This window comes from Pezoporus flaviventris, unplaced genomic scaffold (assembly GCF_033815535.1).
Source record: "Pezoporus flaviventris isolate CSIRO_AGI_PZ_B2104156 unplaced genomic scaffold, CSIRO_AGI_Pfla_v1 ptg000031l, whole genome shotgun sequence".
In the NCBI taxonomy this organism is placed as follows: Eukaryota; Metazoa; Chordata; class Aves; order Psittaciformes; family Psittacidae; genus Pezoporus; species Pezoporus flaviventris.
Genome location: NW_026892579.1, coordinates 24,233,660 through 24,246,429, shown reverse-complemented (window position 1 = coordinate 24,246,429; position 12,770 = coordinate 24,233,660). Strand labels below are relative to the sequence as shown.

General features: G+C 36.6%; 1 protein-coding gene across 25 annotated transcripts in view; it reads left to right on the top strand.

Moving 5' to 3' along the window:
• Positions 1-12,770, top strand: part of RIMS1 (regulating synaptic membrane exocytosis 1) — a 303,442-nt gene that overhangs the window by 242,749 nt on the left and 47,923 nt on the right. For 20 of the 25 annotated variants that reach the window (XM_061460482.1, XM_061460480.1, XM_061460507.1 and 17 more), the window contains one exon: positions 5,460-5,626. The exons of the other annotated variants lie outside the window; for them this stretch is intronic. In XM_061460482.1, coding sequence (XP_061316466.1) covers positions 5,460-5,626 — 167 coding nt within the window. The remainder of the gene's footprint in view (positions 1-5,459; positions 5,627-12,770) is intronic. 25 annotated transcript variants of the gene reach the window in all.

The following is a 12,770-nucleotide window of genomic DNA, read 5'->3' as shown; positions in this document are numbered from 1 at the left end:
AAAGAAAATACGTTCAGTAGTCTAATAGACATTCTGGAATAGAGAGAAAGAAATATTAAATGACTTAAAGAAACGGCAATTGCCAGCAGAGTTTGTCCCACTTTAACAGAAATGCTTCTTTGTTTCCTACTGCTTCAGAAAATAAGTATTTATATTTACAAGAGAAAATACACTGTTCTGCACACTGAGAAAATCCTCCCTTCTAGTTTTCAAAGCAATCCTCTCACACAGATTTAATTTTTCCACTACGTGCAAAATTCTCTAGACCTTTCAAAATTTTCCTGCAGTATGGACCAGATCTCTTGCAATAGTTGATTATGTGTATGCAGAATTAATGCCTTGAATTTGAATGTTTTTCCTCTTTTATTGAAACAAGCCTTTGTCTTTTTCAGAGGGATTGTAACATGGCCTTTGCAATTTCTGGTGCATTTCTTCCATCTTCGTAATTTCTCCTATTCAGTTTCTCAAGCTTTTGTGTCAGTAAGCAAGTACTAGTTTTTCAAGCATGCACCATGCAAGTTGGTGTGTAAACATTTTTAAACATCTGTGCTTTAAACATCCATTATTGGATTTTGAATAGGTAACTGCCTGCTGTACAACATCTGTGTAGGTCTTGATGGCTGTCCCATCCTCGTTGTTTTGAGACATTCACAGAGCTCACATCCTTAATTCCTTCAGTTCCACTGGAAGGGCTCCATAGTTCATGTGAAACAGTTAGATGTGAAAAAGTTAAATAGTAAATAAACAATTATAACAAAAACCAAACCAACAAAAAAAAAAACAAAACACAAAAATCCAGAAGACCAAACCCTCTGTGGATTTGTCAGAACGGTTTAAACAAGGCCTTTAAACATCTGTTTAACTTCTTTCTTATATACTGGTAAGGCTGTAGTGGCTATTATGCACATATTTGTGCTGTTTCAGTGTTTGAGAGAATCAAAACACTTTGGTAGCATAATTCTGGTTTTGCGTAGATATAAATTATAGTATATCTTAATTAGGATCTTAATTCAAAATAGTAAGTTTTTTATTCCAGATTCTATGCACGCACACAACACAAACACCACGCTGCCGCTGCTCCAGTTTTCCAGGGAATGTGCAACACATTTTTTTGGAAGGTCTGTTAACTCAAGAGAGTTACTGATCACAGCACTGTAGTATGTACTTAAAAGGACATAAATCTATATTTAGATGCCCTTCTGACTCAGTTAAGAGTGTATGGGATTGGAAAGCATTTAGAATACAAGAGTAATCATTGCATTAGTTCAGTGGCACTCTGTGGATTTAACTTGATCATTAATGTTTACAAGGAGGGACTGGATAGGAGACTCAGGATGACAGGAGGCTGGCTGTGTTTAGTTTTATGCTATACTGGGCAAAGCACTTACGGCTATGTATAGGGAATGCTCTTGGACATTGATGTGATGAGTATCCCTTCTTTTGATCCCTCTTCATCCACCTTCAAGAAAAAAATTACTATATATCCTATTGATATGACAGTTTCTTCAGTACTGGTAGGATTTCACAAAATTCAGTGAGGCCCATTCAGTTCTGTGAGGTCCATTCGTTCATCTTGTGGACTTCACTGCAGTTTTCCCATGGTTTGACTTGCTTATTTTCATGTTCCCTAAGAGGAAGCTGAGTGGTGTTCACAGTAGTTGAGTTGGATACAATTGTGGGAAGGATTACTTAGAGTGGTGCTTACAGGGCTCTGGACCATCACATGAGCTGCTCCTAAGACGCATACCCAGATGCTGGTAGGAGTCAAAGATGAGACCTGGAGACACCAAGGGGCCTATGCTGGGCTGTGAACCCTGGCAGCATTTGGAAGAACCCTGTGTGAGCACTTGTAAAACTCAAGGTGATTTGTGCATGATTCAGCGTTTCCTGACAAAATTCCTTGTTAGAGTAGTGTTCCTCAAAATGTAGCTGTAATCTCAACACTTGAATAAACCTCTTAATGAATCTAGCACTGAATGTTTCTGGTCTGGATTCTCTTATTTTAATCCCCATTTAATTTTATCATTTAATTTCCAAATTTTAAGCACTTAATGAGGCACATATTTGCAGAGGTTAGTCACCCGAGGCTTTTTTTTCATAGTCAAAGAAGGGGACACTGCTTCAGTTTTCAAAGTTCCGAACTGTTGTATTCAACATGGTTTTAGGAGATAGATCTAGAAATAGAAATGCTTATTGAAGAGAATATAATTATAACAGACTACTAAATTACTTCTACGTAATGCCTTATAGTCAGTAAAATTGCTAACATTGTTAGTCATTGAGTAACTGTAAAAGTATTTATGAAGTACAGTCATTTGATTCACATCTGTCCTCTTTTCACTGACATTAACACATCTGCAGTCCATCATACCTTTTTTTTTCTCCTTTTACTGGCATAGAAGCAGCAGCTCCACAGGTGGTAAAGTGATTGGAAGAACTATATTTCAGCTGTTTATATTTGAGATAGTTACACTCAAATTTCTGTCTCTGTAATGCCGAAGCAGACAGTGCAGATAGTTTGGACATCTGAAGCTAGCTGCTATTAATGTTTAAAAAACCAGACCTACTCTTTAGTAATTGCTGTCAAAGACACTTTAAACTTCAGCAACTCTCCTAATGTGGCAAATAATGCACAGAAATGTTACATAAGCTTTAACTCTGAAAGATACAGAGCTGAAAAAGAAGTGATTGCACTAAAATTTCACTTTCTTTTCAAGCTTCAAAATTATACAATATATAAATATTATGTGACAGGGAAATATAAATTATATATATAATATATATAGTATATAATAACAGGACAAATACATGCAGAGTTATGAAGAATAGTAGTTTTCAATATGAGCCGAACTGTACCATATATACTTTTGAGCCCAGTTGGAAACCTTCAGGCATTTCTTTAATGCAGATACCAAATAAGTGGATCTTAGCCCATGATATTTTTCTTCTGATAGTTTCAGGCTTATTGCAACAGTAAAATGTTCTTCTTTTAATGATCCCTGCGTTGTGGAAGAGTGGTATTTACTTCCCTCTGTATTTGAGGGGAAAAAAAAAGGGTAACTTCAAAATTGCTTTCGTTTTGTTCATCTGTTCCCTGAAATGACTGATTATCAGGCTGGACTGAAAAGCGGTAGGTAGGGAATAACTAGGAGAAGTTGTATGTCTTCTATGGAGGACAGCAAATTCAATAGAAGCAGCAGCTATAGGGAGGAAGAGCTAAACCTGGAAGAAGTAGTAGTAAAATATAAACACTGTAGCACTTAGCATTAACTTTCAGCATCACCACTTCTTGTGCTGATCGCTATTTCTGTGAAACGAAGAGTTTTCAGTTTCTTGGGAATCACAACCTTGGCATACAGTATAACGGCATAGTAAAAGCTCAATGTTGCCATGCAAATCTCATTTAGAAAGGGATTCTCCATGCTTTATGCAGCAACTCTGTGACTGGAATACCAAGACAAGTAGAGCTGATAAGAATTAGGGTACTTTGTGTTTCCATTTTGGAGAGGTTTATTTTGCAGTCTGAAAGAGTGCAAACAGCAGAGTTATTTAACAGAGTCTACAAGTCATTTCCAAAAGTTTATCTGAATGAACTTATAAGCATAGTCTCACCTTAACCCCACTGGTCATTCATATTCAGAGAGTCACACCAAGTCACTTGGAAAGAAAATCTGCTTGCTGTAGTTGAAAATATTTTTAAATATTAGAGCTCTTGAGTCCTCTGTGTTACCCACTTCATTAAATCAGTGTTCTGCTGCATCTGTTTCCACATCAGTGCCCGTTGGGCATGTTATTGGAGCTCAAAGTCATTATGCTGCAACCTATTCTGAAATCATCTGGAGAGTTTCATTTAGTATTTGAAGCTGAAAATTTACGTTTAGTAACCCAGAGCTTTCTCTCCCTCAGATGTTTTTATTTAGTCAGCCAGTGCAAGCCCCTCGCAGGGAAGGTATTACTAAGAGTTACCTCAATACACACTCCTCAGGTCAAACCCACAATTTTTTATTCATAAATTGGTTTGTGAATTTAATCTTGGCATATGCCATCCAGGAGCTATGAGTAACCCTGACACACATGTTGAGACACTAAACTTGTATAACCTCCATTTCTCCTACAGATTTCTATATTTACAGTCAGTGCTTAGTATTCTATTTATTCCCTCCTCTACCTTTGTTAACTTTCTCATCTTACCTTAAATGTTTTACCAAGAGTTTCCCAAGTGTGCTGTGGAGACCTCCAACATAGTTGCTAAAAGGCACCAGAGCAAGAGAAAATAAATCTGGCTTGAGGGCAGGAGGCCTGATGCATTTGTTTGTACAAACCCAAGGTTGTGTTTGCCAAGTTTTTAAAGTTAAGTCATGATATTTGTGAACTGACTCAGCATGCAACCCAGTGCCTAGTTGAGCTGGGGATATTCCCAGACTGCCCCAGCTTTGTGTATAACTCATAAATAAACTTCTATGACTTGCAATTTTACAGAGCACAGATGTGGAAAATGAACCCCCTAGGGTGTCAAGTCAAAAACTGCCTAGTGTTAATAGTTTTCCCATAATATGCCCTGGAAGTATACCACTGTTTTAGTTGCTTCCCAGCCAAGGGTACCTTGATCTCTAATGATAGTGGGGTTTAGTTTTGGGAACCTGATAATGATTTGAGCCTCATATCTCAGTGACTGAGCATTTAGGTAAGTGACATTGCTAGGACTGAAGTGTATGTCTGACTGATGATGTAAGAGCTTTATGTAATATGCAGTGTGATGTCACAGTTTTAACTAATGAAAGCTGTTGCTGTCAGCAATTCTATCCCTGTCCATACATTCCTCCTGCTGGGTCTTGTGCTAGTTCTCACCATGCACACTTGCAAATGCAGCTAGGTCAGGGAACTGATCTGCCTGAAAACAAGCACTTCTGCGAGTTACCTTTCTGTCTGACTAGTCCTCTAGTGTCACGATGCAAAGAGGCAGAGATTAAAAATACCTTTTTCCTTTTCCTATGGAATTTAGGTATTGAAATCAATCCTCAAATGTCAGCTTTATGTAGCATTGCATTTTGTTCAGACCTATATGCAGTTCTGTTCCAAACTCTGTACAGTTTACATATACATGTACACTCTGTATAGCTTTTTCTAATATTTGAAAAGTAGAAGAAAGGTCTTATAGGCAATATCTGTCCACTGCAAAAACACTTCGTTATTATAGCTCCAGTGTACTAAAGAACCAGCAGCCTATTTCTATTCTAATGCTGTAATTTTTCAAGTGCTTTATTTAGTCCATAAATACCATGTTTGATTTCTTTACTAGACGTAACAACATTATTTAATATAGGCATTTCTCTGAATTTCATGCAGTTTTGTTACATTCAAAAGCAGTTAGAGAGGTTTGTCATACTTAGGTCAAATTGTTTCAATATATGTGTTATGTTTTGATGAGACTCCTCACCCTTTCTTTTCTTGATCTCTAGTATAACATACAAACAGATCAGTACAGAAGTTGTGATAACGTCTCTGCCAAATCATCAGATAGTGATGTCAGTGATGTGTCAGCCATTTCCCGAACCAGCAGTGCCTCACGCCTCAGCAGCACAAGTTTTATGTCGGAGCAATCTGAACGCCCTCGTGGCAGAATCGGGTGAGTTCTCAGTGCAGCTTCAATTGTAGCACACCCCCCTTTAATTCAGTGCGAGACTGCAACCAGAAATTACTGAAATTAGGTACCCAAAACATAAGAATTTATAAAAATTGTTATGCACATGTAAATAGTCTTTCATTGCTGGCCAAAGATGACAATATTTTTGCAGTTTTGCATCTAAAACAGAAAGTTAACTTTTTACAAGAAGATGACTGATTAATAATGTATTTGTGGCAAATGGAAATTGAAGACACACTGTCCCCTCATTGCTGGCTCTCAGAGAAATCTATATGTCAATAAGGTATTATAGCAGAAATACTAGTAGATTTTTTTTATCTAAAGGAGTAGCTTTCATAAAAGCTCTTTTTTTCTTTCAATCTATAAATTTATCTACCTATCTGCTTTTATTTTGATGTTTTTATGCATATGATAAATTACTACGTTTCAAACAAGTATTTTATAGTAATTTTGATCTCTCTGGTTCACAAGTAGTTTAATTCGTTTGTTTTATCAGTAATCAAATACCTGTTTCATCCTTGATAATAACCTATTCTTGGTTTAGTGCTTTTTTAGATAAACAGATTGATTCCTGTCTTCATTTAACTCGATAAGAAAACTCCCACCACATATAATGGCTATAGGATTGTCTTGGTAGTCTATGATTACATCTACCAATGTCTGAACTCTCAGAAATTTGCCTTAAAGTATTATAAGACGCCAGAAGAACGAGAAACTATAAAAATAAAATCATCCACATGGAAGAAATCATCAGATGCCATCAGTTTGGATGGCTTCATTTAGTACTTCAGAACACTTCTAGAGAGATTCACCATCCAAGAAGTTCAGCTGCAGGCTTTTTGTTCTGTTCACAATGGGAACAGGTGTTAGGGAAACTCAGAAACCGGCCTCTGTATATGAACTAGCTCCACCTCATTTTTTTTGTGAAGGAAAGTTCATGAGGGTATTCAAAGTCATGTTTCATATTGGTGAAATTATAACCTGACAGCTGTAGTAATCCACAGACCACCAGAACACTGCAGTGGAACTGTAAATGTATTAAAAGTTATTCAAGTGTTTATTTAAACTAATTTGTTTAAATGCTGCATCTCATTGCATCCTAGCTTTTCAGTATTTGTCTCTTACAGAGGGCTTTATTCATACCAAAATACCTGTATTTTCTAGACATTGTATTTTCTCAACACTGTTGAGAACTCTGTTGAGAACTTTCTCAACACTGTTACAGTGTCTTTGGCAGGTTGAACAAAATATGATTTTTGTCCATAAATATCTCTGTGTTGACCATATTTTATCAGAAATGTTGCTTGGGTTCTGAATGTCTGATCACAGATACCAGAGCCAGGAGAATTAGTAAGCTCATATGAGTCTGGAAAGGGAGAAACCTAGGGTCAATCTTTGCTCTCATTCAACCTCTTCCATTTTAATGAGTAGCAGAGCACCTTGGGTACAAGATTAGTGTTCAAAGCCAAGTACTTGCAATGGGAGCTCTAATTCAGCTTTACTCTAGACCCCTGAAGTGAGATGTAAGTAGAATCCAGATGCCTTACCTTTGTGATACTGTCCACAGAATCCATACCTCAGAGATTAGATAGTTTTGCTTGCTTTAATTTTCTCTAAATTCAGGTAGTATTTCCATTGTGAACAGAAGGTATAGTAATAATATAGAGTGCAACTCATTCAGTAGGAATATTAGGAAGAAACTAACAGATTCATAAATTAATCATAACTTTCAGTATTTGACCTCTAAGATGGCAGTGGTTTTGTTCCCCTGAAAGATCTTTTAAAATAAGTGGAACATGTCTAATGGACTGTCTTTGCAATTAGCAGATTTCAACTATTAAGTGCAGTGGAATGAAATTAAAAATAATTTTGATGTTAGGCTGGAAAACATTGTATCCAACAGACTGATATCCACTGTTCAACGTTTTCCATTTGGGTTGTCCACAATTGTATTTAGTTGATTGTCTGTCATCATTATAAAAATGTCAGGTTTTAGAGCCCTGCAAAACTGTTATGTTATGGGAATTAGATCTCAAGAGAGGTCAGAATGGAAGGAAGGTGAGTGCTGAAGAAAAGAAAAGGAGATGGCATTTTGCTGATGATCTGAGCCAAGTCTGCTTCCTACTCTCCTGTGTCTGTACTGGTAGCCTCTGTCACATATTCTTTAGTCAGTTCTTCTTGTAGCTTGCTTATTAAATGGAAATGAAAAGTTAATTTTGGGAAAGCACTGATTGTGTTACAGACAATTTTTTTCAGACTGAGATTCATGCTGTTTAACATTAGCCTTAGCAACTACGTATCTACAGTGAAGTTAATTAAAAATTAGGTTTTTGTTAAATAATTCATCTAACTTAATGAAATCATCATTAAAACGAAGAAAACACCTATTCTCTCAGATGGTACACCTCATCTTCAGGTAGATGTCAAAGGAAGATTTGGAGGAATCCTAGATGACTAGTTCAGATTGGTTGCTTTAATTTTAGACATATAAAATTAAGTGGATTCTTTCTTTTAATTACTTACATTTCTTTAAGTTCAAGGATTTAGAAATTTGAAGTTCAAGTTTGATTAGTAATTTGAAGTTCAAATTTTATTTTTGCCTCCAAGGAACCTGACATTAATATATATCAAGTAGGATGGGATGGGATGGGATGGGATGGGATGGGATAGGATGGGGTGGGATGGGGTGGTCAAGGAGGAGGGACAAGGAAAAGAGCAGGTTTTGACTTACTGTCTTCTGTCTTACTTGAAACCACATCTGTACCATCATTTTCTTTTTGAAGTGTATCAGCCCAATGGCCATGGCAAGTGTGTAAGCATAATGTTAAGTTTAAAGACAAAGTTCATTGAACTGCCTTTTTTATGCACCTACTTTTGTTGTTGTAAAACCTGGAAGCCATCTCTTTTTTACTTGCGGCTCTAAAGTCAATAGGTATTAGAAAAAAGTGTAGAACAATTTGTGAGGTTTTTGAACAATTTTTAATTTCAATGAGGCTGACTTTTTCAGTTACTTTACTCAAAATACAACATGCTTTTAATAATGTACAGAATTTATAGAATGAAGCACTACCTAAACAGCAAGGATAAAAACAGTTGATGCAGAACAACACAGAGATACATCTTTTTGAATAGCTAGATAACACTCTAACCTTTCTTTGGGTCAGAACTCATAAATTTGAACTTCTGTATATTAGGAAACTAGAGCATGTTGAAGAAGTTAGTAACACAGAGAGAATGAAACACAATCTTCCTTTCCTTTAATCAGTGACAAGATTGTGTCTAAACCTTTTAAGGCAGAAGGGTAATTTCATTCCTAAAGTATATTTATAATTTAATTACCTGTCAGAAAGCTGTGACATAGCATGCATGAAAAATACCATTAGTTAATTCAGTCTGCAGATTTTGTTGATTAACATTTCTAATATGTTGCAAGAGGGAATTAAGATTGATGCAAGTTCTAAATATAAGTCTGTGCAATAGCTTCTTCATTTCTAATTTGTTTAGCATTTTCAAGTGAATGTTAGAACAAATGGTTATGTGTGGATAAACTGATCTGCATGTGAAATTATTCCAAATGTCTTTCTGGTTACCATCCTGGGAAGCCTGGTTGACTGCCATGCTCTCTAGTGGAAGTGCAGACAAATACCAGGAATTTTTTTCTGGGAACAAAATGTTCTGGGACTTTTGAATTGAATCAGACTTGTGAATTTGGCTTGCCATAGTATTTGAAGTTGTATATTTCATGACTGAAGTCAGTTTACCAGTACTCCTTTATGGAGGTTTCTTTTCATCAGTCATGGTCTTTATGCATTCATAACACAGTCAAGCAGTACTTTGTGTCTGTGTATGCTACAGATGTTACCATGTATGACTCAGAGACATTTCTCGCATCCTAAATGAAGCAGAAGGGAATTTTTCATGGTTTAATGCAAATGATTGATAAGTAAGAATCCATGTTAAATACATGATGATTAATCAGCACCATATGGGTTTGATCAGACAAAGAAGGACATTTGCTCACTTCATTAAAAATTATGCCCAATGGTATCATTGCATCATTTTTCATTAGGGGTATGCTTATGCAAAGGTACCTGGACTTCTTGGTGTCGTCAAGTAGGGAACTATCATTCATAGTAAAGGTGAGCTGGAGGCTTCTGTTTTGGAGGATTTAGCAAGTTGGCTACCATAAGGTGTTTCACTTAAATCTGATCAAAAAATACCCGATAAATATATGACAGACTTGATACCTGCTTTTAAGGTGAATTCTCTCAGTGTATCTGGTTTTCTAACAAAATGCCCCTGCATTAGGAATATCACTGTTGCTCCTAATTCTAAATTTGAAAATCATAGCTTTATTAAGAATTCTGTTTCATATATTATGTGTGATATAATTATGTATGTGCCATATTTTAATCTGACTTTACATGCTTTGCTTAACTGAATGCTCAAGTTTAAGTAAAATATTTTAAATGAGTTATGTAAGAAAGAGTGTTGTAATAGTGGACATGAACCAGTCCTAGTTTATTTCACATATGCCATACTACTGAATCGTTTGTATCACAAACATATAGTCCCTGGGATTCAGGTGGGTTCTCTGTACATTACTGAAGGGAAGGCGATTTTTTGTTTCATACTGGCAGACTCTATCTGCCAAAGCTTTTCATCCCCAGTTTCCAGAACAGCGTATACAACTTGCAGGTGGCTTCTATGCTTTCAGTAAACTAGACTTTGTTCTGTTAGTCACTGTGAAGCTAGTTTCTTCAGCCTCTTAAAGTGATGATCTTAATGGTGCAATTTGATCTAGTGCTGAGGCCAGCTTTCTCTTCATGGAATGGTTCAAGGCACTAATACAGGGCTCAGATAGCTGGGATTCCCTGGTGAGCTGGTAATCTCAAAACACTTAAGTAATCACTCAGTATGTTGACATGGAACATGACCAAAGAGTAGTGAGCTCTTGGCACAATGGCCTGATTCATCATTGGAGGATCTCTTTTCATGCTGTTCGCATTTGTCATCTTGACATTTGTACTAAGATGGATATTTGGTGGGCAATTTGCAGGGAACTGAGTGTTTGAACAGCATCTTTGTATCAGCACACTTAGGTGTGCATGGGAAGGGAAGAATAAATGGGAGGCGATTAGCAGCTTCTTCTGTTGCACATCAGTAACAAGCAGCAGTGAGTGACCATCAGAGGAAGGGAAGGATAATGTGCTATAGATTACATGTGCAAAAAGACCCAGATGGTTTCAGTGAAGGATGAATGAGTGCTCCCCACAACTGCTGGAGGGTTGTGGTTAGTGATTTGTACTTGGGTTCAGTGAAGTACATGGCCTGTGCTGTGCTGGTGTCCTGGGTTCAGCAGTAGCAGTCATGTTTTTTCCTTTGTGTTAACTGGTGCAGTGCTGTGTTTTGACTTCTAGTTTTGAGAACAGCGTTGGTGAAGCCGATGTTTTCGGTTGTTGCTAAGTGATGTTTACCCTGACCAAGGACTTTGTGAGGCTCATGCTCTGCTCATGGCTTCACCAATGCTGTTCTCAAAACTAGAAGTCAAAACACAGCACTGCACCAGTTAACACAAAGGAAAAAACATGACTGCTACTGCTGAACCCAGGACAGCTGGAAAAAATATGATTCAAGTCAGTAGTGGTACTTTGCTGAATCAGTATATGAAGCACTTTTGTGTATGTTTTATTCTACTGGCTGGACTTCTGCATTGCATTGAGCACTTGCATTGAATTGTCAACCATTTTTCCATTCCCATTAGCTTAAGGAATTAGACTCTCTCAACACTTGTATTAACAAGCTAATTAAGCACATGGTAATAGCGACCATCTGCTTTGATTTCACAAGTATTTTTTATCAATTATTTATTTTCAATTTTTAAATACAAGCTATTAAATTCAGTATTAGAACTAAGATATTATACTGCTTTATCGTTTGTTCAGCATGACTAGAACAGTAGTGGCATTCCAGATTGACATAAAAGAAGACTGTTATAAATACCAGAAGACAACTTCCATATTTATGAGACTAATTATGTTACTAATAATTTGCCTGTGTATGACTGTTTCTTTGTAGTCAAGGTTTCTGCAGTAAACAAGGCATTTCGGGTCACTAAGTAGATACTGATTTTCTTATATAATGTAATAAGCAATGTTTATTATGCAGTAACTTTAGTGGTTTATAGTTCTCTGTTTAAATACTGGGTAAGATTAATTAGTTGATATTGCAGTAGAGTACCTCTTCCCTCCCATAGCTAGAATGGGAGCATTCATAATGTAGCCAGTGCTGTTGACAGACTAGAGACTTTCCATATTTCTTACTATTAAAAATAAACAATAAAAGCCCTCATTGGATTCATAGTATCTGTCTGCTACGTTTTCAGAAGATTTCTTTTCATCTTGGAATTTTCCATTGCAAAGTCTTAATTTAAAATAGAACGTTTAAATTAACATTTTACTATGTGACTATTGTTCACATTTATTCAATCCAAAAGTCATCTCAATATCAGCGATGCAGAGAATGGCACATGGGGTAGCATTATAAGAAGCAGTGTTTTTCAAAGCATAGGACACTTTGAAACCATGAATGTAATTTATCCACTCCTTAGTTGCGAATCAAACTACTATTGCAAGAATAAAATGAGGTGAAACCAAGGCCATAACAGTTAGTACTAGATTCAATCATGGTTTTGATGTGGGCTTTCCATATTTAGTATGCCAATATGCACCATGTGTTGCATCCATAAGTATGTGTGTCCCTGCTACATGTTTGTATTAGTGCTGTGCTCACAAAAGATTGATACAAGTATTAACTAAAACACGGAGGGTTGATAAAAAATTAATTAATTAAACTCAATTCAACTTTAATAATTATCACAGTGAAAAGACCATGCATACAAGATGCTTTGGAACAGCTCAGTGTCACAACCTAACAGCCCACACTCCAGCCACCTCCCTCCTCCACTGTATCTCCATGATCTTAATTGATCTTGCTTCTTAGGTGATATTTCTTAGGGCAAGGGCAAGAACATTGATGTAACCGGAGTCACAACTCTTGCTTTCTGGGGAGAGGAACAGAGAGCAATAGCCTCCAAATTATTATCATGGAGGCAAGATATGTGAAG